Raw genomic sequence first — 26107 nt, forward strand, 5'->3', positions numbered from 1 at the left:
ACCGGGATGGGAGCATGTCCCGGGAAAAACGGGATAAGGGAAACTGGGATGGGAACATCTCCCGGGGGTACCGGGACTCGGGGAAGCGGAGCTGGAGCGTCCCGCGGGAGAAACGGGACTGGAGCAACTCCCGGGAAAAACAGGACCGGGGAAACCGGGACAGGATCATTCCTTGGGAATCCGGGACCGGGGAATCTCCCGGGAGAACCGCGGCAGGAGCGTCCCTGGGAAATCCGGTCATGGACAGGGATCGGGGCTGGAATATTCCCGGGAAATGGAGAGAGAGGGAATCGGCGCTGGAATATTCTCGGGAAATGGAGAGAGAGGGAATCGGGGCTGGAATATTCCCGGGAAAAGGAGAGAGAGAGAATCGGGGCTGGAATATTCCCGGGAAAAGGAGAGAGAGGGAATCGGGGCTGGAATATTCCCGGGAAAAGGAGAGAGAGGGAATCGGGGCTGGAATATTCCCGGGAAAAGGAGAGAGAGGGAATCGGGGCTGGAATATTCCCAGGAAAAGGAGAGAGAGGGAATCGGGGCTGGAATATTCCCGGGAAATGGAGAGAGAGAATCGGGCCTGGAATATTCCCGGGAAATGGAGAGAGAGGGAATCGGGGCTGGAATATTCCCGGGAAAAGGAGAGAGAGGGAATCGGGCCTGGAATATTCCCGGGAAATGGAGAGACAGGGAATCGGGGCTGGAATATTCCCGGGAAATGGAGAGACAGGGAATCGGGCCTGGAATATTCCTGGGAAATGGAGAGAGAGGGAATCGGGGCTGGAATATTCCCGGGAAAAGGAGAGAGAGGGAATCGGGGCTGGAATATTCCCGGGAAAAGGAGAGAGAGGGAATCGGGGCTGGAATATTCCCAGGAAAAGGAGAGAGAGGGAATCGGGCCTGGAATATTCCCAGGAAAAGGAGAGAGAGGAAATCAGGACTGGAACATTCCAGGGAATATCCACAGGGAAACTGAGGCACGGAGAGCCAGGGGGGAATGTCTGGGATGATCCAAACCCTTTGGCCTTGGCTCTGTGGGAGCAGGGAATGACAATCCGGGATGAAGGGAATTCCGGATTTGTCTTTTCCCCGGGAAAGGCCGGGTTTGGGAATATTCCCCTGGATTTTGGAGATTCCAGCGGAATTGAGCTTTGGTTCCTTTTCCTCCTCCTCGGTTTCCATCCATGGATTTGTTCTGCGATGGATCCGGGCCGGATTCCAGCCCTGCTCCTCTGGGTTCTGCTGGAAAAGCGGGATGAGGGAGGAAAAACGGGATGTGAAATGATTTAAAGGGAATAAAAACGGGAATCGCTTCTGGTGTCAACGCAGCTCAAACCGTTCCATGGAATTCTGGAATTGCCAGGGCGGGAGAAGCTCTCGGAGACCAGGAAATCCACGTGGGACCAGTCGTGGATCCGAGGTGTTTATTTGGGAATGTGGGGCTGGAAAAGACACCCAGGGCCGATCCCAAACCCTCTGGATCCAGGCGGGAGAAGCAGGATCAGAGCGGGGACAAATCCCAGATCCTCCCGATCCCTGGAATGCGCCGGGCCGGGCTGGATGAAGGATCCCGGCCCGTGGGATGGGCTCGGATTTCCTCCTTCCCACCCATGGGAGACAATTCCCGGTGGGATTTCCAGGTGGGATTTCCCTTCCCAAGGTTTTCCCGGTGACCTTTTCCCTCTCTCCGAGCTCCTTCCTGGCTCCCAGCTGCTTCCGCTGGAATTTTTATGGAAAACCTCCAGGGCAGGCGCCGCGCCGGCATTCCCAGGAATTTCCAGCTGGAGTTTGGACCCTGGGTGTTGCGCCGAGGGAGGTTTGGTTGGATTTTGGGAACAATTCCCGCCTGGAAAGGTTTTCCAGGCCTTCTCCTGCCCGGGGCAGGGTGGAATTCCCATTCCGGAGGGATTGGAATCCCTTGGATTTGGGGGGACGGGGATCAGGGCTGGGAATGGTCGGATCCGAGGCCTCCGTGGGCTTTTCCAGGCTCCACAATTCCAGGATTTTATGGACAACGGGACTCCCGGGAGCGGGAAGATCCAGGGGACAGGAACGGGGGGACATTCCTTGTAGGATGATCCCAGGGAACCTTCGGAATTCTGGGATGGGTTTTGTGGGAAGAGAATTCCAGGATCTTCCAGTTCCACCCCCATTCCATGGGCAGGGACCTCTCCCACCATCCCCACCCATGGAAAATCCAGGGATTCTCTGGGAATTCCAGCCCACCCTCCCAGCCAGAATTCCTCCCCCAAAAATCCCAAACTTTTCCGTTCGAAACACTTCCTTTCCATGATTTCCCCTCCCGATCCCCGCTCCATCCCGAAATTCCAGCCTCGCCCTTTTCCCGGCCGGGAATTGGGATCGGGATCTCCAATCCCACCCGGAGGGGGAATCCTGGAATTCGGGGCTGGAGCGGGCGGGGCTGGCTGGGATTTGGGGCGGGAATTCCTCCCTCGGCTGCTCCCAGGGATGCAATTCCCGAGCTCCTGGTGCCCTCTAAAGGATTGGATCGGGAGGAGCTGCGGAGCGAGCCCGGGAGCGGGAAAAATCCATGGAAAAACGGAAAAATTCCTGCCTCGGAATGGCAGATTTGAACTGGGAGCGGGTCCGGAGCCAAAGATTTGGGATTTGGGATTTGGGATCTGGGATTTGGGATTTGGGATCGCCCATTCCAGGTGGGAACATCCCTGACGGCGGAAAGGAATTTCGGGATCGGATCCTGGCCCGGGGGCAGCCCTGGGATTCCGCCCTTCCCATTAAAGATCCCAAAGAATTCCCGGATCCATCCTGGGTTTTCCTTTATTTTCCTCCTTCCCCTCCCGTTTTTCCCTTTTTTTTTTTAATTTTAATTTTACTTTTCGGGTTTTTCTCGATTTTGTTGCTTTGGTTTCCATCTTTCCATTCTTTCCTCCGTTTCCTCCTTTTCTTTCCCTTTCCTCCTTTTCCTCCTTTTCTTTCCCTTCCTTTGATTCCTCAGCGTCTCTGGGACATTCCCGGGATTTTTTGGGAATGGCGGGGCCTGCGGATCCCATGGGGCTCTGCCTCAGTTTCCCCATTTCTGACTTCCTGCAGCTGAGAAGGAAAAAGGGGAAAAAGGGAAAAGGGAGAAAAGGGGGAAAGGGAAAAGCAAAAAAGGGGAAAAAGGAAAAAAGGGAAAAGGGGGAAAGGGAAAAGGGAAAAGGGAGAAAAGGGGAAAAGGGAAAAGCAGGAAAGGGGGAAAGGGGAAAAAGAGAGAAAGGGGAAAAGAGGAAAGGGAAAAAGGAAAAGGGGGAAAGGGAAAAGGGGAAAAAGAAAAGGGAAAAGGGAAAAAGGGGAAAAGCGGGAAGGGGGGAAAGGGGGGAAAGGGAAAGGAAAAAGGGAAAAGGGAAAAAGGGAAACAGGGAAAAAAGATAAAGAGTGAAAAAAGGGGAAAAGGGAAAAAAGGAGGAAAGGGAAAAGGGAAACAAAGAGGAAAAGAGAAAAGCATGAAAAAGGGGGAAAGGGGGAAAAGGAAAGGAAAGGAAAGGAAAGGAAAGGAAAGGAAAGGAAAGGAAAGGAAAGGAAAGGAAAGGAAAGGAAAGGAAAGGAAAGGAAAGGAAAGGAAAGGAAAGGAAAGGAAAGGAAAGGAAAGGAAAGGAAAGGAAAGGAAAGGAAAGGAAAGGAAAGGAAAGGAAAGGAAAGGAAAGGAAAGGAAAGGAAAGGAAAGGAAAGGAAAGGAAAGGAAAGGAAAGGAAAGGAAAGGAAAGGAAAGGAAAGGAAAGGAAAGGAAAGAAAGGAAAGGAAAGGAAAGGAAAAGGGGAGGAGGAGGAGGAGGAGGAGGAGGAGGAGGAGGAGGAGGAGGAGGCGGCGGGAGGGAGGAAGGGGCGGCCCCGCTGCTGGATCATTCAGCGCTGGGAGCGGGGGAAGCTCCGCACCGGCACCGAGACCGCAGCGAGATCCGGAGCGCGGCACCGGCACCGGCACCGGCACCGGGACCAGCACCGGGACCAGCACCGGCACCGGCACCGGGACCAGCACCGGGACCAGCACCGGGACAGGGACCAGCACCGGCACCGGCACCGGGACCAGCACCGGGACCGGCACCGGCACCGGCACCGGGACCGGCACCGGGACCACACCGGGACCGGGACCACACCGGGACCAGCACCGGCACCGAGACCGCAGCGAGATCCGGAGCGCGGCACCGGCACCGGCACCGGGACCACACCGGGACCGGGACCAGCACCGGAACCACACCAGGACCGGGACCAGCACCGGGATCAGCACCGGCACCGAGACCGCAGCGAGATCCGGAGCGCGGCACCGGCACCGGCACCGGGACCACACCGGGACCGGGACCAGCACCGGGACCAGCACCGGCACCGGGACCGGCACCGGGACCACACCGGGACCGGGACCAGCACCGGGACCAGCACCGGCACCGGGACCAGCACCGGGACCAGCACCGGCACCGGGACCACACCGGGACCGGGACCAGCACTGGGACCAGCACCGGCACCGGCACCGGGACCGGGACCACACCGGGACCGGGACCAGCACCGGGACCAGCACCGGGACCGGGACCAGCACCGGGACCAGCACCGGGACTGGGACCAGCACCGCGCCGGGACCGGGACCACCTCGGGCACCGGGACCGCATCAGGAACCGGGACCGCACCGGGCTCTACACGGGACAGCACCGGCACCGCATCAGGCACCGGGACCACCCCGGGACCACCCCGGGACCACCCCGGGACCACCCCGGGACCACCCGGGCTGCGCACCGAGCACCGAGCACCGCCCCGGGACCGCGTCTGGCACCGGGCCCGGCCCCGAGCTCGCCCCGGTGGCCGCGGCTCCATCGCGAGTCCCCGCAGGGAATTGGGGACGGGATTTGGAGACAGGATTTGGGAATGGGATTTTGGGGACAGGAATTTGGGAATGGGATTTTGGGGACAGGAATTTGGGAATGGGATTTTGGGGACAGGATGTGGGGACAGGACTGGGGGACAGGAATTTGGGAATGGGATTTTGGGGACAGGATTTGGGGATAGGATTTGAGGACGGGAATTTGGGAATGGGATTTTGGGGACAGGAATTTGGGAATGGGATTTTGGGGACAGGATTTGGGGACAGGACTGGGGGACAGGAATTTGGGAATGGGATTTTGGGGACAGGATTTGGGATCAGGATTTTAAGACTCGATTTGCAGGGGGTCAGGATTTGGGAGATCAGGATTTGGGGTCAGCATTGAGGGACAGGAATTTGGGAATGGGATCTTGGGGATGGGATTTGGAATTGGGATTTTAAGACTGAATTTGGGGGTAGGATTTGGGGACAGGAATTTGGGGACAGGAATTTGGGAGCGGGATACTGGGGACAGGGTTTGGGGACTGGATTTTGGGGACAGGAATTTGGGAATGTGATTTTTGGGAGAGGATTTGGGATCGGGATAATAGGACCAGATTTGGGGTCAGGATCTGGGGGGTCAGCATTTGGAGAGACAGGAATTTGGGAGCGGGATTTTGGGGACAGGAATCTGGAAATGGGATTTCTGGGACGTGATTTGGGGATGGGATTTGGGATTGGGATTTTAAGACCGGAATTGGGGTCAGGATTTGGGGGACAGGAATTTGTGGGATGGGGTTTGAGGGACAGGATTTAGGGACAGGAATTTGGGGACAGGATTTGGGAACAGGAATTTGGGAGCAGGAATTTGGGGACAGGAATCTGGGGACAGGATTTGGGAACAGGAATTTGGGAGCAGGAATTTGGGATTCAGGTTTGAAAGCCGAATTTGGAGTCAAGATTTGGGGTCAGGAATTTGGGAATGGGATCTTGGGGACGGGATTTGGAATTGGGATTTTAAGTCTGAATTTGGGGACAGGAATTTGGGAATGGGATTTTGGGGTCAGGAATTTGGGGACAGGAATTTCTGGACAGAAATTTGGGAATGGGATTTTGGGGACAGGAATTTGGGAATGGGATTTTGGGGTCAGGAATTTGGGGACAGGAATTTCTGGACAGAAATTTGGGAATGGGATTTTGGGGACAGGAATTTGGGAATGGGATTTTGGGGACAGGAATTTGGGAATGGGATTTTGGGGTCAGGAATTTGGGAACAGGAATTTCTGGACAGGAATTTGGGAATGGGATTTTGGGGACAGGAATTTGGGAATGGGATTTTGGGGACAGGAATTTGGGAATGGGATTTTGGGGACAGGAATTTCTGGACAGGAATTTGGGAATGGGATTTTGGGGACAGGAATTTGGGAATGGGATTTTGGGGACAGGAATTTCGGAATGGGATTTTGGGGACAGGAATTTGGGAATGGGATTTTGGGGACAGGAATTTGGGAATGGGATTTTGGGGACAGGAATTTGGGAATGGGATTTTGGGGACAGGAATTTCTGGACAGGAATTTGGGAATGGGATTTTGGGGACAGGAATTTGGGAATGGGATTTTGGGGACAGGAATTTCGGAATGGGATTTTGGGGACAGGAATTTGGGAATGGGATTTTGGGGACAGGAATTTGGGAATGGGATTTTGGGAACAGGAATTTAGGAATGGGATTTTGGGGACAGGAATTTGGGAATAGGATTTTGGGATCAGGAATTTGGGAATGGGATTTTGGGGACTTTTTTCCAGGATTTCCTGGAAAATCCACTTTAATTTGCATATTTAATTAGCATCCCTTCTCATATTTCACCTCTCTTTATAATGGATATAATATAATTAGCGTCTGATAATGTGCTAATTATTAGAGCATGATTAGCATATTTAGGTAATATATCCCATTCCCATGGCTGAACAATTTGTGTATTTAATTAGCATATCTTCCCTGATTTCACGTCCCCTAATTAGAGAACAATTAGCGTATTTAATAAACATATCCCATTCCCATGGATGAGTAATTTGCTCTCTAATTAATATATCTAATATCTAATTAATATAACTAATAAAATATCCTTGCTCTCTCATTAATATTATATTTGCTCTCTAATTAACATATCCCATTCCTGTGGCTGAAGAATTTGCTCTCTAATTAACATATCTAATAGAATATCTAATATCTAATAGAATATAACTAATAAATTATATTTTCTCTTTAATTAATACTATATTTTCTCTCTAATTAATATATCAAATTCCCATGGTTGAATAATTTGCATCTTTAATTAGCTTCCCTCTCCTGATTTCATCTCCCATAATTAGAGAATAATTAGCATATTTAGTTAATATATCCCATTCCCATGGCTGAATAATTTGCTCTCTACTTAATATACCTAATATAAAATCTAATACCTAATTAATTAACAAATTATATTTTATCTTTAATTAATAAAATATATTTGCTCTCTAATTAATGTATCCCATTCCCATGGCTTAATAATTTGCTCTCCAATTAATATGTCTAATATCTAATTAATATAAATAATAAAATATATTTGCTCTCTCATTAATATTATATTTGCTCTCTAATTAACCTCTCCCATTCCATGGCTGAATAGTTTCCTCTTTAATTAATAAATGTAATAGAATATCTAATATCTAATTAATAGAATTAATAAAACCTATTTGCTCTCTAAATAATATTAGATTTGTTCTCTAATTAACATATCCCATTCCCATGGCTGAATAATTTGCATCTTTAATTAGCATCCCTCCCCTGATTTCACCTCCCATTATTAGAGAATAATTAGCATATTTAATTAATAGATCCCGTTCCTGCGGCTGAATAACTTCCATCTTTAATTATCGCAACTAATTAGCTCCGGAATTAACTGCCTAATCACCATTATCACGACTAATTAACCCCGATTATTTAACGAGAAAACAAAAACCCCGGACGCCGAAGTGGCGGATCCTTCCCGTTAAAAACTCCGGGAGAAGGGCGGGAAGCTGATCCCGGGGTTGGGATTTTTTGGGGATTTTTTTGGGGGATTTTGGGGATTTTGGGATTTGGGAGGCTCCGGAATAATCCCGGGGATTATCGGGATCCTCCTGCGCTATTTTTAGAGCCGCGAGAGGATCAGCGGGAATCAGGATTCCGTCGGCGCGGCCGCAATCCGGCGCTCGCCGTTCCCCGGAGCGGCCGCGGTGAGTTGGGAATTCCGGGAATGGGTTTTTTTGGGAGCAATGGGATCGCCCAATCCCGACCCTCGGGTTCCCGATCCGTGCGGTTGGTGCCGGGAAATATCGGGAATAAAGCGCAGGGAATGTTGGCGGAGGGGGTGATCCGGGTGTGAATCCTTGGGAATGGCTGGAATGGGATCGGGAATTTTTAGGGGGGTCTCATCCATGAATTCTGAATCCTTGGGAATGGCTGGGATGGGATCGGGAATTTTTGAGGGGTTTAATCCGGGTCCCGAATCTCTGGGAATGGCTGGAATGGGATTGGGAATTTTGAGGGGGGTCTCATCCATGAATTCTGAATCTCTGGGAATTTCTGGAAATGGGATTGGGAATTTTTGAGGGGTTTAATCCGTGTCTGAATCCTTGGGAATGTCTGGGAATGGGATCGGGAATTTTTAGGGGGGGTCTCATCCATGAATTCTGAATCTCTGGGAATGGCTGGAAATGGGAGTGGGAATTTTTGAGGGGTTTAATCTAGGTCCTAAATCCTTGGGAATGGCTGGAATGGGATTGGAAAATTTGGGAGTGGTCTAATCCAAGCCCAGAATCCTTGGGAATGGCTGGAATGGGGCTGGGAATGTGGATCGGGGTCTAATCCATGTTGGTTTTTTCTGGGAATGGCTGGAATAGGATTTGGAATTTTAAGGGGGGAGATCAAGCCTAATCCATGCCTGGAATCCTTGGGAATTGCTGGATTGGGATTGGGAATGTAGGGGAGTTCAATCCATATGGTTTTTTTTTTCCTGGGAATGGGTGGAGTGGAATTGGGAGTTTTGAGTGGGGTCTAATCCATGAATCCTGAATCCCTGGGAATGGCTGGAATTGGATGGGGAATTCTGAGTATATTTAATCCATGTATTTTTTTTTTTTTTCCTGGGAATGGCTGGAATGGGATTAGGAACGTTGAGGGGTGTTTAATCCGTGAATTCTGAATCCCTGGGAGTGCCTGGAATTGGATGGGGAATTCTCAGCAGATTTAATCCATGTAATTTTTTCTGGGAATAGCTGGAATGAAATTGGGAATTTTGACGGGGGGCGGGGGGTATAATCCATGTCCTGGATATTTGGGAATGGCTGGAATGGGATTGGGAATGTTGGGAGGGATCTGAGCCATTTCCTGGATATTTGGGAATGGCTGGAATGGGATTGGGAATTTTGAGCAGATTTAATGCATGTATTTTTTTTTTTTCTGGGAATGGCTGGAATTGGATGGGGAATTTTAAGGGGGAAGATCAGGTCAAATCCATGCCCAGAATTGTTGGGAATGGCTGGAATGGGATTGGGAATGTTGGGAGGGATCTAAGCCATGTCCTGGATATTTGGGAATGGCTGGAATGGGATTGGGAATGTTGGGAGGGAACTAAGCCATGTCCTGGATATTTGGGAATGGCTGGAATGGGATTGGGAATGTTGGGAGGGATCTAAACCATGTCCTGGATATTTGGGAATGGCTGGAATGGGATTGGGAATGTTGGGAGGGATCTAAACCATGTCCTGGATATTTGGGAATGGCTGGAATGGGATTGGGAATGTTGGGAGGGATCTAAACCATGTCCTGGATATTTGGGAATGGCTGGAATGGGATTGGGAATGTTGGGAGGGATCTAAACCATGTCCTGGATATTTGGGAATGGCTGGAATGGGATTGGGAATGTTGGAGGGAACTAAACCATGTCCTGGATATTTGGGAATGGCTGGAATGGGATTGGGAATGTTGGGAGGGATCTAAACCATGTCCTGGATATTTGGGAATGGCTGGAATGGGATTGGGAATTTTGAGCAGATTTAATGCATGTATTTTTTTTTTTTCTGGGAATGGCTGGAATTGGATGGGGAATTTTAAGGGGGAAGATCAGGTCAAATCCATGCCCAGAATCGTTGGGAATGGCTGGAATGGGATTGGGAATGTTGGGAGGGATCTAAACCATTTCTGGGATATTTGGGAATGGCTGGAATGGGATTGGGAATGTTGGGAAGGAACTAAGCCATGTCTTTTTTTTCCTGGGAATGGCTGGAATGGGATTAGGAATGCTGGGAGGGGTTTAATCCATGCCCTGAATCCTTGGGAATGCCTGAAAGGATCCAGGAATTTTGGGAGCACCTTTGCCTGCCGCTCCCAAGAAATTTTCCATCATCCATCTCCTTGCTCCGATTCCCATTCCCAGGAAACGCCGGAACGCCGGGACACGGGGGAGCCGTCTCCTTCCCACACCCGTTCCCGAGCAGCCGGAATTCCCAAATTCCCGAGAATTCCCTCACCCCATCCCGACTTCCACACCCACCAAGCCGCTCCGGAGGGCAGGAATCGCATCCCACGGATCCGGAAGAGAGCGGAAGATCCCAACCGATCCCAGCTTGGAATCCCCCGGGACCGGCACGCGCCGATCCCGTAAATCCGCGTTTCCCGGGACTGCGCGGATTCGGCGTCGACGCCCGGCCGGGGCGACCGTTCCCGCATGGAATTCCACCCGGGCCAGGCGCGGTTCCTCTCCCTCCTCCTGGTGGCCGCGCTGAGCCGCCGGTCGCTGGAGAAATCCCTTCCCGCGGAATTCCGGGAGCACGAGGATGGCCGGGAATCGCCGGGATTGATCCGCTGCGGGGAATACAGCAACCAGGTGCTGCCGGACGGGCGGTGCCGCGTGGTGGCCACGCTGCCGCATGGCGACGAGCGGCGCTGCCCGGACCTCTTCCGCTGCACCGACGAGGTCTCCTTCTGGCTCCACGAGAACGAGGAGCGCAAGCAGCAGATCCTGGAGCTCCGGGAATCCATCGCCGAGCTCCAGGAGGAGCTGCGCAACCACCGGCACCGCCTCAAGGCCCTGGAGGTCCAGGTGGGAAAAGGGGAGTCCATGGGTTTGGATTGGTTTTTATTCCATGAGGAGTTGAATTGGAGCTCGCATTCCATGGATGAACTCCTCAAAATCAATCCCATATCCATGAGTTTCATCCATGGAATCTCCTCCATCTTTTTAATGGTGGGGATCCATCCCATTCCCAAAGCCCTGGAGATCCGGGTGGGAAAAGGGGAGTCCGTGGGGTTTGGATTGGTTTTTATTCCATGAGGAGTTGGAGCTCCGGGAATCAGAGCTTGCATTCCATGGAGGATTTCCTCAAAATCAATCCCAAATTCTTCAGCTTTATCCATGGAATCTCCTCCACCTTTTTAAGGACTGGAGTTCCATCCCATTCCCAAAGCCCTGGAGATCCAGGTGGGGAACGGGGAGTCCATGGGTTTGGTTTGGGTTTTAATCCATGAGGAGTTGGAGCTCCTGGAATTGGAGCTCGCATTCCATGGATGAGCTCCTCAAAATCAATCCCAAATCCTTGAGTTTTACCCATGGAATCTCCTCCATTTTTGGAAGGGTTGTGGATCCATCCCATCCCCAAAGCCCTGGAGATCCAGGTGGGGAAAGTGACATCCATGGGTTTGGGTTTGGTTATTATTCCATGAGGAGTTGGAGCTCCTGGAATCAGAGCTTGCATTCCATGGAGGATTTCCTCAAAATCAATCCCAAATCCTTCAGCTTTATCCATGGAATCTCCTCCATTTTTTGAAGGGCTGGTGATCCATCCCATTCCCAAAGCCCTGGAGATCCAGGTGGGAAAATGGGAGTCCGTGGGGTTTGGTTTGGGTTTTAATCCACGAGGAGTTTGAGCTCCTGGAATTGGAGCTCGCATTCCATGGAGGATTTCCTCAAAATCAATCCCAAATCCTTGAGTTTCATCCATGGAATCTCCTCCACCATTTTTGGAAGGGATGCAGATCCATCCCATCCCCAAAGCCCTGGAGATCCAGGTGGGAAAAGGGGAGTCTGTGGGGTTTGGTTTGGGTTTTAATCCATGAGGAGTTTGAGCTCCTGGAATTGGAGCTTGCATTCCACGGATGAACTCCTCAAAATCAATCCCAAATCCATGAGTTTCATCCATGGAATCTCCTCCATTTTTGGAAGGGCTGGTGATCCATCCCATTCCCAAGGCCCTGGAGATCCATGTGAAAATGTCCATGGAATTTATTCCATGGGTGTTTCCTGCTCCTGGAATTCGGCAGGAATTTGGATCAGGAGCATTCCAGGCATAATTCTTTCTGGGAATCTCCTGCCAGCTTCATCCTGGATTTTACACAGGATCAGAGCCGGGTTTTCCCGGAAAAAAAAAGGAGGGAAAGGGATGTAAATGTTCCTTTAGGGCTGGAATTGTCAGGAGAGCACGGAGCGAGGCCAGAGCCGGGAATGTTCTCCTGGATCGGGGAAGGATCCCGGGAATCCTTGGAGCCGCTTCCCGATCCCCAAGGGGCTCCGGGAGAGCTGGAATTTGGGGAAGGGCTGGAGGGGCAGGAGCCAGGGAATGGAATTCCCAGTGGGAAAGGGGAGCTTGGGAGTTTGGGATCTTGGGCAGGAATTCCTGGCTGGGCTGGAATTCCCAGAGAATCCCTGGGAGTGTCCCAGGAAAGGTTGGGTGCAACTTGGAGCAAGCTGGACTACTGGGAGACCTTGGGAATTCTGGGATCGAGGACACTCAGGATCCATCCCAAGGGATTTTATGGGATTTGGGGATGGAAAAGGGAAGGGAGACCCTTCCTGGAGTCCCGAATTCCCAGTGAAACCCCTGGATCCCGAAATTCCTTCTCCAGGAGGAATCGGGATGGGGATGGATCCAATGCCAGGCTGGGAGAGCCGGGAATGTTCCCCTGGATCAGGGAAGGATCCAGGGAATCCTTGGAGCCTTTTCCAGAGGGAAAGGAGAGCTGGAATTTGGGGAAGGGCTGGAGGGGCAGGAGCCAGGGAATGGAATTCCCAGTGGGAAAGGGGAGCTTGGGATTGTGGGATCTTGGGCAGGAATTCCCGGCTGGGCTGGAATTCCCAGAGAAACCGTGGCCTCCGCTGGATCCTCGGGAATTCCCAGGGAAATCCTGGAGCACCTTGGGACGGCGGGAGACTTCCCATGGAAGCGCCGGGAAAGAATCGCCACATTCCCAACGCGGGTGGAACATCTCGCCGGGCGGGATCTCCCGGTGGAATTCCAACGGGAATTCTCTTCCCAATCCCGATTTTTTTTATTTTTTAATCTTTTGGGCAGCGGGAGGAGGCGGCCGCGCTGCTCGTCGACGTCCAGGCCCGGGTCCGGAACGGCTCGGCCCCGGCCGAGGGCACCCGGCTCCGGCCGCGGGCGCGGCACCCAGGTGGGGAACCCAAAATCCCGGGATTTGGCGCTTAAGAACGCGGAAAAAATCCCCCAAAATTTGGAGGTTTTACCCCAAAAATAGTCTTTTTTTTTTTGTTAAAAACCGGCAAAAAAATTAGTGAAAATTTGGAGGTTTTACCACAAAAAATCCTTTTTTTTCTGCTTAAAAACCCACAAAAAATTTCCCAAAATTTGGAGGTTTTACCCCAAAAATATTCAATTTTTTTCGGTTAAAAATGGGCAAAAAATTCCTGAAAATTTGGAGGTTTTAAGACAAAAATATTCATTTATTTTTTGTTTAAAAACCTGCAAAAAAATTCCCAAAATTCGGAGGTTTCACCACAAAAAAATCTTTTTTTTCTGGTTAAAAACCTGCAAAAAATTCTCCAAAATTTGGAGGTTTTACCACAAAAATATTCATTTTTTTTTCGGTTAAAAACTGGCAAAAAATTCCACAAAATTTGGCGGTTTTACCGCAAAAATATTCTTTTTTTTCCGGTTAAAAATCCACAAAAAATTCCCAAAAATTTGGAGGTTTTACCGCAAAAATAGTCATTTTTTTCGGTTTAAAATCCACAAATAATTCCCCAAAATTTGGAGGTTTTACCGCAAAAATATTCATTTTTTTCTGGTTAAAAACCTGAAAAACATTCCCCAAAATTTTGAGGTTTTACCACAAAAAAATAATTTTTTTCCACCTAAGAACCTGCAAAAAAGTCCCAAAATTTGGAGGTTTTACCACAGAAATATTCCTTTTTTTCCGGTTAAAAACCGGCAAAAAATTCCTGCTTTTCCCTGGAATAATTTCCGATTTTCCCTGGAATAATTTCCGATTTTCCCTGGAATAATTTCTGCTTTTCCCTGGAATAATTTGTGATTTTCCCTGGAATAATTTACGATTTTCCCCGGAATAATTTCTGCTTTTCCCATAGAATAATTTTGAATTTTCCTTGGAATAATTTGTGATTTTCCCTGGAATAATTTCTGATTTTCCCTGGAATAATTTCTGCTTTTCCCATAGAATAATTTTGGATTTTCCCCGGAATAATTTTGGATTTTCCCCGGAATAATTTCCATTTTTCCCTGGAATAATTTCCGATTTTCCCTGGAATAATTTCTGATTTTCCTGGAATAATTTCCGTTTTTCCCTGGAATAATTTCCGTTTTTCCCCGGAATAATTTCCGATTTTCCCTGGAATAATTTCCAATTTTCCCCAGAATAATTTCCATTTTCCCCGGAACAATTCCTGCTTTTCCCTGGAATAATTTCCGATTTTCCCCAGAATAATTTCCATTTTCCCCAGAATAATTTCCATTTTTCCCCGGAATAATTTCCAATTTTCCCCAGAATAATTTCCATTTTCCCCGGAATAATTTCTGCTTTTCCCTGGAATAATTTGTGATTTTCCCTGGAATAATTTACGATTTTCCCCGGAATAATTTCTGCTTTTCCCATAGAATAATTTTGGATTTTCCCCGGAATAATTTCCGTTTTTCCCTGGAATAATTTCCGTTTTTCCCCGGAATAATTTCCGATTTTCCCCGGAACAATTCCTGCCTTTCCCTGGAATAATTTCCGATTTTCCCCAGAATAATTTCCAATTTTCCCCGGAATAATTTCCGATTTTCCCGGGAATAATTTCCGATTTTCCCGGGAATAATTTACAATTTTCCCCGGAATAATTTCCACTTTTCCCTGGAATAATTTCCATTTTTCCCTGGAATAATTTGTGATTTTCCCCAGAATAATTTCCATTTTCCCCAGAATAATTTCCATTTTCCCCGGAATAATTTCCATTTTTCCCTGGAATAATTTCCGATTTTCCCCAGAATAATTTCCATTTTTCCCCAGAATAATTTCCGATTTTCCCCGGAATAATTTCCGATCTTTCCCGGAACAATTCCTGCTTTTCCCCGGAATAATTTCCAATTTTCCCCAGAATAATTTCCATTTTCCCCAGAACAATTCCTGCCTTTCCCTGGAATCACCCCCTTTAAGCTCTTCCCACAACCCCCCCATAACCTCCCCATCCCGGGAAATCCTTTTATCCCGTTTTTCCCCGTTTTCCGGGAGAAGCCGTGACGGCGCCTCTCTCCCCGCTCCGCATTCCCAGAAATCCAGCAGGGCCGGAATTGTCCCGTGGACTGCGCTTCCCTCTACTCCGAGGGGCTCCGGAGATCCGGGATTTACAGCGTCCTGCCCTCCGCCCACGCGATTCCCGTCCAGGTCCTCTGCGAGATGGACACGGAAGGTCGGGAATTCCCAACCGCGACGGGAATTTTGGGATGTCGCGGAGTTTGGTGCCTTTCGTCCCAGTCCAAGCAGGTGTAGGGAATCCCAAATCCGGGAATTTTTTCCTGAAATCCCATTCCCATTCCAACACCTCTCAGATCCCAGGGTGCTGCAGCCATTCCTTGGACATTCCCAGGGATTCTCTGGGAATTCCAGCTCAACTGGGAATTCCTTCCCAAGATCCCAAAATCCCAAATCCTGCAATTTTTCGGGTGGGAAAAGACCTTAAATCCCATCCCATTCCCATTCCAACACCTCCCACCACCCCAGGGTGCTCCAGCCATTCCTTGGACATTCCCAGGGATTCTCTGGGAATTCCAGCTCAACTGGGAATTCCTTCCCAAGATCCCAAAATCCCAAATCCTGCAATTTTTTGGGAGGGAAAAGACCTTAAATCCCAGCCCGTTCCCATTCCAACACCTCCCACCACCCCAGGGTGCTGCAGCCATTCCTTGGACATTCCCAGGGATTCTCTGGGAATTCCAGCTCAGCCGGGAATTCCTTCCCAGATCCCCAAATCCCGAAATCCCGCCCCTCTGTCAGCGGGAGCCGTTCCCTGTCCTGCTGTTCCAGGCCCTTTTCCCAAAATCCTCTCCAGCTCTGCTGGATTGGATCCAGCCCCATCCCGATTCCTCCTGGAGAAGGAATTTCGGGATCCAGGGACTTCACCTGGAATTCGGGACTCCAGGGAGGGTCTCTCTTCCCTTTTCCATCCCCGAATTCCATAAAAATCCCTCGGGATGGATCCTGAGTGTCCTCGATCCCAGAATCCCAGTTTGGGATGGGATCCGTGGATCTCCAATCCCATGACCTCGGGATGATCCAACCTTTCCTATGATACTTCCAGGGATCCAGGGATTCTCTGGGAATTCCAGCCCAGCCGGGAATTCCTTCCCAAGATCCCAAAATCCCAAGCTCCCCTTTCTAAGGAATTCCCTCCATTCCCGGCTCTCCCAGCCTGGCATTGGATCCTTCCCCATCCTGATTCCTCCTGGAGAAGGAATTTTGGGATCCAGGGGTTCCACTGGGAATTCAGGACTCCAGGAAGGGTCTCCCTTCCCTTTTCCATCCCAGAATTCCATAAAAATCCCTCGGGATGGATCCTGAGCGTCCTGGATCCCAGAATCCCGGGATGGTTTGGGATGGGATCCGTGGACCTTCAACCCCCTCCCATTCCAACCCCAATCCCAGGGTGCTCCAACTTTTCCTGGGACACTCCCAGGGATTTTCTGGGAATTCCAGCCCAGCCGGGAATTCCTTCCCAAGATCCCAAACTCCCAAGCTCCCCTTTCCCACTGGGAATTCCATTCCCTGGCTCCCGGCCCTCCATGATTTTCTCCCAAATCCCTCTCCAGCTCCCCTGGCCAATTCCAGGGATCCGAATTCCGCTTTTTCCCGGCGGATTGTGTCCGGCACTCTCCGGATTTTCCCCGGATTTTCCCCTCTTCCCGTCCTTTCCCGGCAGGCGGTGGCTGGACCGTCATCCAGCGGCGCCAGGACGGATCCGTGGATTTCAACCGCACCTGGAACGAGTACAAGGAAGGATTCGGGGACCTCAACGGGGAATTCTGGCTCGGCAACGACCTCATCCACCGGATGACGAGCCGAGGCGATTATTCCCTACGGATCGACCTGGAGGACTGGAATAACAAACACAAACACGCCTTCTACCAGGTCTTCAGGTGAAAACCTGCCGGAATTCCCGGGATTTCAAAACCCTCGGGAGACCCGCACGCGACGGGAATTCCGCCCAGGGAGAATTCCAGGTCCATGCCGGTCTCTTCTTCCCTTCCCACCCGGATTTCATCCCCAGGTTTAAAGCCGGATGTGATTTAGGGAATGTGCGGCGTCATCCGTCCGTGTCCAAATTCCAAATCCGTGGGGGAAAGGAGGTGTAGGAATCCATGGATAATCCCTGGCTTCTCCCTGTTTTTTCAGCCCCAAGTATTGAGCTCCGTGCCCAAAATCCAAAGATTTTGAGGAATTTGCCCCAAAATTCCGCGAAGGGGCTCCTGATTTTTCCTGGTTTGGATTTTTGTCCTCTCGGCTCCTTTTTTTCCTGGTATCCTTTGGAATCTCCAGCCTTTCCCCTCTTCCCGTGTTTTATTCTTCCAGCCGAGTCAGCCACATCCCGGATTATTCCGGAGGGTCTGGATTGTCCCGGAGGATCCCATTCCCTGTTTCCCCTGGAAAGGCTCGCAGCTCCTAAAATCCCGGAATGCTTTGGGTGGGAAGAGACATTTCCAACATCATCCCATTCCATGGGCACCTTCCATTATCCCAAGAGGCTCCAACTTTTCCTTGGACAATCCCAGGGATTCTCTGGGAATTCCAGCCCAGCCGGGAATTCCTGCCCAAGATCCCAAACTCCCAAGCTCCCCTTTCCCACTGGGAATTCCATTCCCTGGCTCCTGCCCCTCCAGCCCTTCCCCAAATTCCAGCTCTCCTTTCCCTCTGGAAAAGGCTCCAAGGATTCCCTGGATCCTTCCCTGATCCAGGGGAACATTCCCAGATATCCCAGCCTGGGATTGGATCCATCCCCATCCCGATTCCTCCTGGAGAAGGAATTTTGGGATCCAGGGGCTTCACTGGGAATTCGGGACTCCAGGAAGGGTCTCCCTTCCCTTTTCCATCCCCGAATCCCATAAAAATCCCCCTGAATGGATTCCGAATGTCCTTGATCCCGGAATCCCAGAATGGTTTGGGATGGGATCCATGGAGCTTCAATCCCATCCCAGGGACACTTCCCACGATCCCAGGGTGATCCAAGCCCATCCCAACTTTCCTTGGGCACTGCCAGGGATTCTCTGGGAATTCCAGCCCAGCCGGGAATTCCTGCCCAAGATCCCAAAATCCCAAGCTCCCCTTTCCTGGGAATTCCATTCCCTGGCTCCTGCCCCTCCAGCCCTTCCCCAAATTCCAGCTCTCCCGGAGCCCCTTGGGAATCGGGAAGCGGCTCCAAGAATTCCCTGGATCCTATCCCTTCCCCTTTGGAGCCACATCCCAAAATATTTACCTCCTTCGTCGCGGTTTCCCGGATTTGCCCCACCCATTCCATCCCGAAATTCCCAAATTCCCATCCCACAGAAATGAAGAAACCCCCTCATCCCTCACTTCCCGAGGCGACAAATCCCATTTACCCACCGGAGCAGCTCTGCCTCAACAACGCCGCCATCCCGGCCGGAAAACAAAAAATCCCGAGGAAAACATTCCCAAATTTTTTTTTTTAATTTTTTTTCCCATTCCCGGCAGCATCGAGGACGAGGAGAACTTCTACCGGCTGCACGTGGACGGGTTCAGCGGCACGGTGGAGGATTCCTTCGCCTGGTACCACGACAAGAGGAGCTTCAGCACTCCGGATTCCGGGAATATCTGCGCCGAGATTTCCCACGGAGGCTGGTGGTACCACCAGTGCTTCTTCTCCAACCTCAACGGCGTCTACTACAAGGTGAGGGATGGATCCGGGAATTCTTCTTTTCCCGAACGGAGATTTTTTGGTTTTTTCACCCCACCAGGATCAGAGGGGTGGACGCGGGGGGAAAAGCGGGAATGGGAGGAGCGAGGGTGTTGCTCCTGGAATTGTGGAATTGTTGAGGGTGGAAAAGTTCTCGGAGAGAATCCAAGCGTTCCCAGAATTTCCAGTCCTGACATTGATCCGTGTCCTCCCAAATCCATCCCGGAACGGGAATTCTGCCCCAGCCCTGGGCTGGAAAACACTTTCCAGGCAGGAATTATTCCCAAAATTCCATAAAATTTCCCTGGAATGGCTGGAGACCTTTTCCCCTCATTCCCGGTGAGATCATTCCCAAATTGTTGAGGTTGGGAAACCCTTTCGAGGCAGGAATTATTCCCAATATTCCATAAAATTTCCCTGGAATGCCCGAAGGCTTTTTCCTCCATCCCATCCCTCATTCCCGGTGGGATCATTCCCAAATTGTTGAGATTAGGAAAGTTCTCGGAGAGAATCCAAACATTCCCAGAATTTCCAGTCCTGACATTGATCCGTGTCCTCCCAAATCCATCCCGGAACGGGAATTCTGCCCCAGCCTCGGCTGGAAAACCCTTTCCAGGCAGTAATTATTCCAAATATTCCATAAAATTCCCCTGGAATGGCTGGAGACCTTTTCCCCTCATTCCCAGTGGGATCATTCCCAAATTCTTTAGGGTGGAAAAGTTCTCGGAGAGAATCCAAACATTCCCAGAATTTCCAGTCCTGACACGGATCCGTGTCCTCCCAAATCCATCCAGGAATGGGAATTCTGCCCCAGCCCTGGGCTGGAAAACACTTTGGTTCATTAATTTAATTACTGTTAATTAATTTACTTCTGTTGATGTTGCTAATTTAATCTTGTAATTTCGTTTAATAATATTAATGAATTTAATTTATTATTTTTGTGCATTATTTTTTTTTTAAATTGAGATTTTTCAGTTATTGTCTTGAGAGGTGACGGTGGGTTGGGGATTTGTTTATTATTATTATTTTTAAATTATATTATTTTCTACAATAATGATATTTATAAATATTATTAATAGTATTAATATACTATAATTTTTATTAAATATTATATAAGCATTATATATTATATATTATATAGTATATAGTATATAATCATATAATATATAATATAGATTATATTATATGTTATATAATTATATTATATATGTAATATATATAATTATATATATAATATAATATATCGATATATTTATGTTATGTTATGTTATGTTAATTATAAATATTCTATAATAATATTATATATTATAATATTTTGATGTATAATATAATAAACCCCATTATATTATCATAACATATATTATATATTAGAATATTACATATTATACTATATAATATATAATTATATATTTTTGTATAGTCCTTATATTTATGAATAATAAATATTTTAAATAAAACTATTATGCTTTTAATATTATCTATTATTATAATAATAGATAATATTAATATTATCTATTCTATTATCTATTATTATCTATCTAATATTCTATTGTTCTAATGTTCTAATAGTCGAATAATCTAATATTATTATATTTTTATATTTTTATATTTTTATATTTTTATATTTTTATATTTTTATATTTTTATATTTTTATATTTTTATATTGTTATATTGTTATATTGTTATATTGTTATATTGTTATATTGTTATATTGTTATATTATTATATTACATTATTATATTATAACACTATTAATAATAGATTTATTAATTATTATTATTAATATTACTGTTAGTATTATTAATATCAATATTAATATTAATATTGATAACTATTATAATAGTAATGTATAATAATTAATATATAATATATAGAAATATACGTTATATTATTATTATTATTATTAATAAATATAAAAATAATGTAAAGTATATTTTATATATTTATATATTTTATATATTAAAATAAAAATTAAAATTAAAATAAATATTAAAATGAAAATTAAAATTAAAAATTATAATTATATAATTATAATTATAATTATAATTATAATTATAATTATATATAATAATAATTATTCTATAATTATAATAATAATTATATATAATAATTCTAATAATAATATAATGATATAATAAAATATAAATATAAATATAAATATAAATATAAATATAAATATAAATATAAATATAAATATAAATATAAATATAATAAATATAATAATAAAGAAATAATATAGGAATAACAACAATAACAATAAGAATAATAACAATAACAATAACAACAACAACAAAAATAACAATAAGAACAACAACAACAATAATAATCATAATAGTAATAATAATAATAATAATAATAATAACAGTAACAATAACAATAACAATAAATATAACAATAACAATAACAACAACAAGAATAAGAACAATAATAATAATAATAATAATAATAATAACAATAACAATAAATATAACAATAACAATATCAATAACAATGACAATAACAATAAGAACAATAATAATAATAGTAGTAATAATAACAATAATAGTAGTAGCAATAATAATAATAATAATAATAATAATAACAATAATAACAACAATAATAACAACAACAATAATAATAATAATAACAATAATAATAACAATAATAATGATAATAATAATAATAATAACAACACCACCACCACCAGCGATAACAGTTTTTAATTTGCAATTCCGGCGGCGCAGGGCGGGCGCTATTCCCTGCGGAGCCGGAAGCTGCTGGGCCCCGACGGGATCGTCTGGTTCTCCTGGAAGGACACGGATTTCTACTCCCTGCGCAAGGTGGCCATGATGATCCGGCCCCGGGAATTCCGGCCCCGCCCGGCCCCGTGACGGATCCAACGGGATCGCCGGGACACGGATCCCTTCCTGGGAACGGATGGATCCAGCGGGGAACCGATCCGGGTCCTCCAACGTGGAGATCTCCTGGAGTGGGGAGGTGATCCTGGGAAGGGAATGGATCCAACAGGGAATCGATCCCAGTCCTCCAACCTGGGAGATCTCCTGGAATGTGGAGGTGATCCTGGGAATGGATGGATCCAAGCAAAATCCAACAGGGAATTGATCCAGGTCCTCCAACCTGGGAGATCTCCTGGAATGGGGAGGAGATTCCTGGGAAGGGATGGATCCAACGGGGAACCGATCCGAGTCCTCCAACCTGGGAGATCTCCTGGAATGTGGAGGAGATTCCTGGGAAGGGAATGGATCCAAGCAAAATCCAACAGGGAATTGATCCCAGTCCTCCAACGTGGAGATCTCCTGGAATGGGGAGATGATCCTGGGAAGGGAATGGATCCAACTGGGATTGATCCGAGTCCTCCAACGTGGAGATCTCCTGGAATGTGGAGGTGATTCCCAGGAAGGGAATGGATCCAACGGGGAATCGATCCAGGTCCTCCAATGTGGGAGATCTCCTGGAATGTGGAGGTGATCCTGGGAAGGGAATGGATCCAATGGGGAATCCATCCCAGTTCTCCAACCTGGGAGATCTCCTGGGAAAGTGGAGGTGATCCTGGGAAGGGAATGGATCCAACGGGGAATCCATCCCAGTCCTCCAACCTGGGAGATCTCCTGGGATGTGGAGGTGATCCTGGGAAGGGAATGGATCCAATGGGGAATCCATCCCAGTCCTCCAACCTGGGAGATCTCCTGGGATGTGGAGGTGATCCTGGGAAGGGAATGGATCCAATGGAGAATCGATCCCAGTCCTCCAACGTGGAGATCTCCTGGAATGTGGAGACGATTCCTGGGAAGGGAATGGATCCAAGCAAAATCCAACAGGGAATTGATCCCGGTCCTCCAACGTGGAGATCTCCTGGGATGGGGAGATGATCCTGGGAAGGGAATGGATCCAGCTGGGATTGATCCGAGTCCTCCAACGTGGAGATCTCCTGGAATGTGGAGGTGATCCTGGGAAGGGATGGATCCAGCTGGGATTGATCCCAGTCCTCCAACGTGGAGATCTCCTGAAATGTGGAGGTGATCCTGGGAACGGATGGATCCAACGGGGAACCGATCCCGGTCCTCCAATGTGGAGATCTCCTGGGATGGGGAGGTGATCCTGGGAAGGGAATGGATCCAAGGGGGAATCAATCCCAGTCCTCCAACGTGGAGATCTCCTGGAATGGGGAGATGATCCTGGGAAGGGAATGGATCCAATGGGGAATTGATCCAAATTCTCCAACCTGGGAGATCTCCTGGAATGTGGAGGTGATCCTGGGAAGGGAATGGATCCAACTGGGATTGATCCGAGTCCTCAAACGTGGGAGATCTCCTGGAATGTGGAGGTGATCCTGGGAAGGGAATGGATCCAACTGGGATTGATCCGAGTCCTCAAACGTGGGAGATCTCCTGGAATGTGGAGGTGATCCTGGGAAGGGAATGGATCCAACGGGGAATCGATCCCAGTCCTCCAACCTGGGAGATCTCCTGGAATGTGGAGGTGATCCTGGGAAGGGAATGGATCCAGCGGGGAATTGATCCGGGCTCTCCAACGTGGAGATCTCCTGGGATGTGGAGGTGATCCTGGGAAGGGAATGGATCCAATGGGGAATTGATCCAAATTCTCCAACCTGGGAGATCTCCTGGAATGTGGAGGTGATCCTGGGAACGGATGGATCCAATGGGGAATCGATCCCAGTCCTCCAACCTGGGAGATCTACTGGAATGGGGAGGTGATCCTGGGAAGGGAATGGATCCAATGGAGAATTGATCCAAATTCTCCAACCTGGGAGATCTCCTGGGATGTGGAGGTGATTCCTGGGAAGGGAATGGATCCAAGCAAAATCCAACAGGGAATCGATCCCAGTCCTCCAATGTGGCAGATCTCCTGGAATGTGGAGACGATTCCTGGGAACGGATGGATCCAGCTGGGATCCAATGGGGATTGATCCCAGTCCTCCAATGTGTCAGATCTCCTGGAATGTGGAGACGATTCCTGGGAAGGGAATGGATCCAGCTGGGATCCAATGGGGATTGATCCCAGTCCTCCAATGTGGCAGATCTCCTGGAATGTGGAGATGATCCTGGGAAGTGCATTCCCAAGACTAAATCCGGTTCTTTGGATGCTGGGAATCAGCTCCAGGATGATCCACGTGCGTTTCCATGGCCTCCAACCCAATGGAATTTCCCAAGGGGTGCGATGGGGGAATTTTCCATGTGGGATTGGATGGAGCTGCCAGTGTTCCCAAGGATTTGCATCCCGTTTCCAAAGATCCCAAAGATCCATGACCGCAGGGATCCATGGAATCAACTCTGAGGGAAGCCGGGAGATCCCACATGCATTCCCAGGGAGGGAATCACAGGAAAATGAGGAATTATTGCGCTCCACACCTTTGGGAATTAAAATATTCCATCGGAAAGGATTCCAAAGCAAAAAAAACCCAAAAAAACTGGGAAGTTTTTCCATTTCTCCTTCCATTTTCACCTTCCTGCCCTTTCTCCGGCAAAGAATTCCGGATGGATTTTCCACCCATCCTAAAAATGATCAGATGGGATTCAAAACCCATTTTTTTCGCTGCCTTACTCTGGATAATTAGAATTATTTGGCAAATTTGAATAATTAATTTGGATAATTAATTTGAGTAATCAATTTGGATAATTAATTTTAATTTTCCATTGGTGGTTTCAGCCGGAAGCCCTTTTTTTTCCCTGGCTTTGCCTTTTCCCGGGATCCAGATTTGGAAGCTGGGACTTGGCTCCGCCCTCCCTGCATTTGATGATGAATATTTAATTTAATTTAATTAATATTTAATTGAACGACCTGTTTTCCCATTCCACGTTTTTTGAGGATGGAAAGTCGGATTTATCCTTTCCAGCCACTCCCTTCCCACTTGGTGCTGTCTTGGTGGATTCTTCCCGATATTCCGGACTCTGTTTCCCCTGGAATGTCAATTTTACGGATAAATCCATGGACAAGTTGCCTTCCGAGGATCCCAAAAATAAATAATTCCAAGAGAATCAACCGAAGTTTTTTTGGCTCTTGGTTTTCCTTGAAAGTTTTCCAAGGGTGGGAGGTATTCCCAAGACTCTCCCGGATGTGTCTTGGATGTGACGTTCCCATTGGATCACCGGCCAAAATTCCGTGATTCTTGTTGGATGATCAATACCCTGCTAAGGGATTAATTAACTAATTGATAAGCAACAGCTTAATTACTTATTGATCCCATTACTGTTATTAATCCACCAGCTGATTTCCCTCATTATTAAACATGCTGATTCCCAAAACTTGGGAATTCCACACGGCTGATCCCGAGGGAATCCTTCCATCCTTCCTTTCCCACAGCTTTTATCCCAGGTGCAAATTCCAGAGGGATCCCGGGAATCCTTGGAGCCGCTTCCCGATCCCCAAGGGGCTCCGGGAGAGCTGGAATTTGGGGAAGGGCTGGAGGGGCAGGAGCCAGGGAATGGAATTCCCAGTGGGAAAGGGGAGCTTGGGAATTTGGGATCTTGGGCAGGAATTCCCGGCTGGGCTGGAATTCCCAGAGAATCCCTGGATCCCTGGGAATGTCCAAGGAAAGGCTGGAGTATCCCGGGATAGGGGAAGGCAACAATGGGAGGGAAATTATCCCCCAAATCTTCATCCTTTGGGATAGCTCAGGCCATGGAGAGGGATTATCCGGGAATCCTGGAATGGTTTGGGTGGGAGGAGGCCTCAAAGCTCATCCCATTCCACAGGCTTGGACACTTCCCACCATCCCGGGTTTTCCAGGAAGTGTGGATGGATCCACGTCCTCTTTTCCTGGTCCCTTTGGATGCAGCCCCTCCCTGCCCCACCTGCATCCGTAGGGAAGCCCAAACCCCTTTCCCTGGATTTGTCTGATCCCACACCCGTGGGAATCACCCGTCCTCAGGGATTCCCGGGATCAGGGAGGATGCTTGGATCCGGAATCTCCTTATCCCGGGTCAGGGAAGATTGGATCAGGAGGACCGGACACTTCGGACCCTCTGGAATTCTGCTCCTAAATTTTGGTCTCATTTTTCCAGTGGAACAAAGATGGGAGAGGAACCTTCCCATTTTTTCCCCCCTCCATTCCTGGAGCTGGAATTCC

General features: G+C 47.9%; 1 protein-coding gene across 4 annotated transcripts; it reads left to right on the forward strand.

The window, feature by feature from the left end:
- Positions 1–4768: 4768 nt before the first annotated feature.
- On the forward strand, positions 4769–25025 carry LOC144245983 (microfibril-associated glycoprotein 4-like). 4 transcript variants are annotated; one of them, XM_085574266.1, is made up of 8 exons: positions 4771–8055; positions 8990–9076; positions 10257–10922; positions 13168–13270; positions 15387–15524; positions 17031–17247; positions 18818–19013; positions 21744–25025. In XM_085574266.1, exons 3-8 carry the CDS (start codon positions 10548–10550, stop codon positions 21888–21890), a joined length of 1176 nt encoding a protein of 391 aa, XP_085430392.1. In that variant the 5' UTR covers positions 4771–8055; positions 8990–9076; positions 10257–10547; the 3' UTR covers positions 21891–25025. The 4 variants fall into 4 exon arrangements, with proteins under 4 accessions (XP_085430389.1, XP_085430391.1, XP_085430392.1 ...); XM_085574263.1 differs by lacking the exon at positions 21744–25025 and having other exon boundaries at positions 4769–8055; positions 18818–19620; XM_085574265.1 differs by lacking the exons at positions 8990–9076; positions 21744–25025 and having other exon boundaries at positions 4769–8055; positions 18818–19620.
- Positions 25026–26107: the final 1082 nt, after the last annotated feature.

Source organism: Lonchura striata, chromosome 3, assembly GCF_050655825.1.
Source record: "Lonchura striata isolate lonStrDom1 chromosome 3, ASM5065582v1, whole genome shotgun sequence".
Taxonomy (NCBI): domain Eukaryota; kingdom Metazoa; phylum Chordata; class Aves; order Passeriformes; family Estrildidae; genus Lonchura; species Lonchura striata.

Coding starts and splice junctions, on each gene's coding strand:
- LOC144245983 (XM_085574263.1), top strand. CDS start 10,548: ATGGAATTCCACCCGGGCCAGGCGCGGTTCCTCTCCCTCCTCCTGGTG. Junction 13,271..15,386: donor GCCGCGGGCGCGGCACCCAG/GTGGGGAACCCA, acceptor CCGCATTCCCAG/AAATCCAGCAGGGCCGGAAT. Junction 17,248..18,817: donor GCCTTCTACCAGGTCTTCAG/GTGAAAACCTGC, acceptor CATTCCCGGCAG/CATCGAGGACGAGGAGAACT.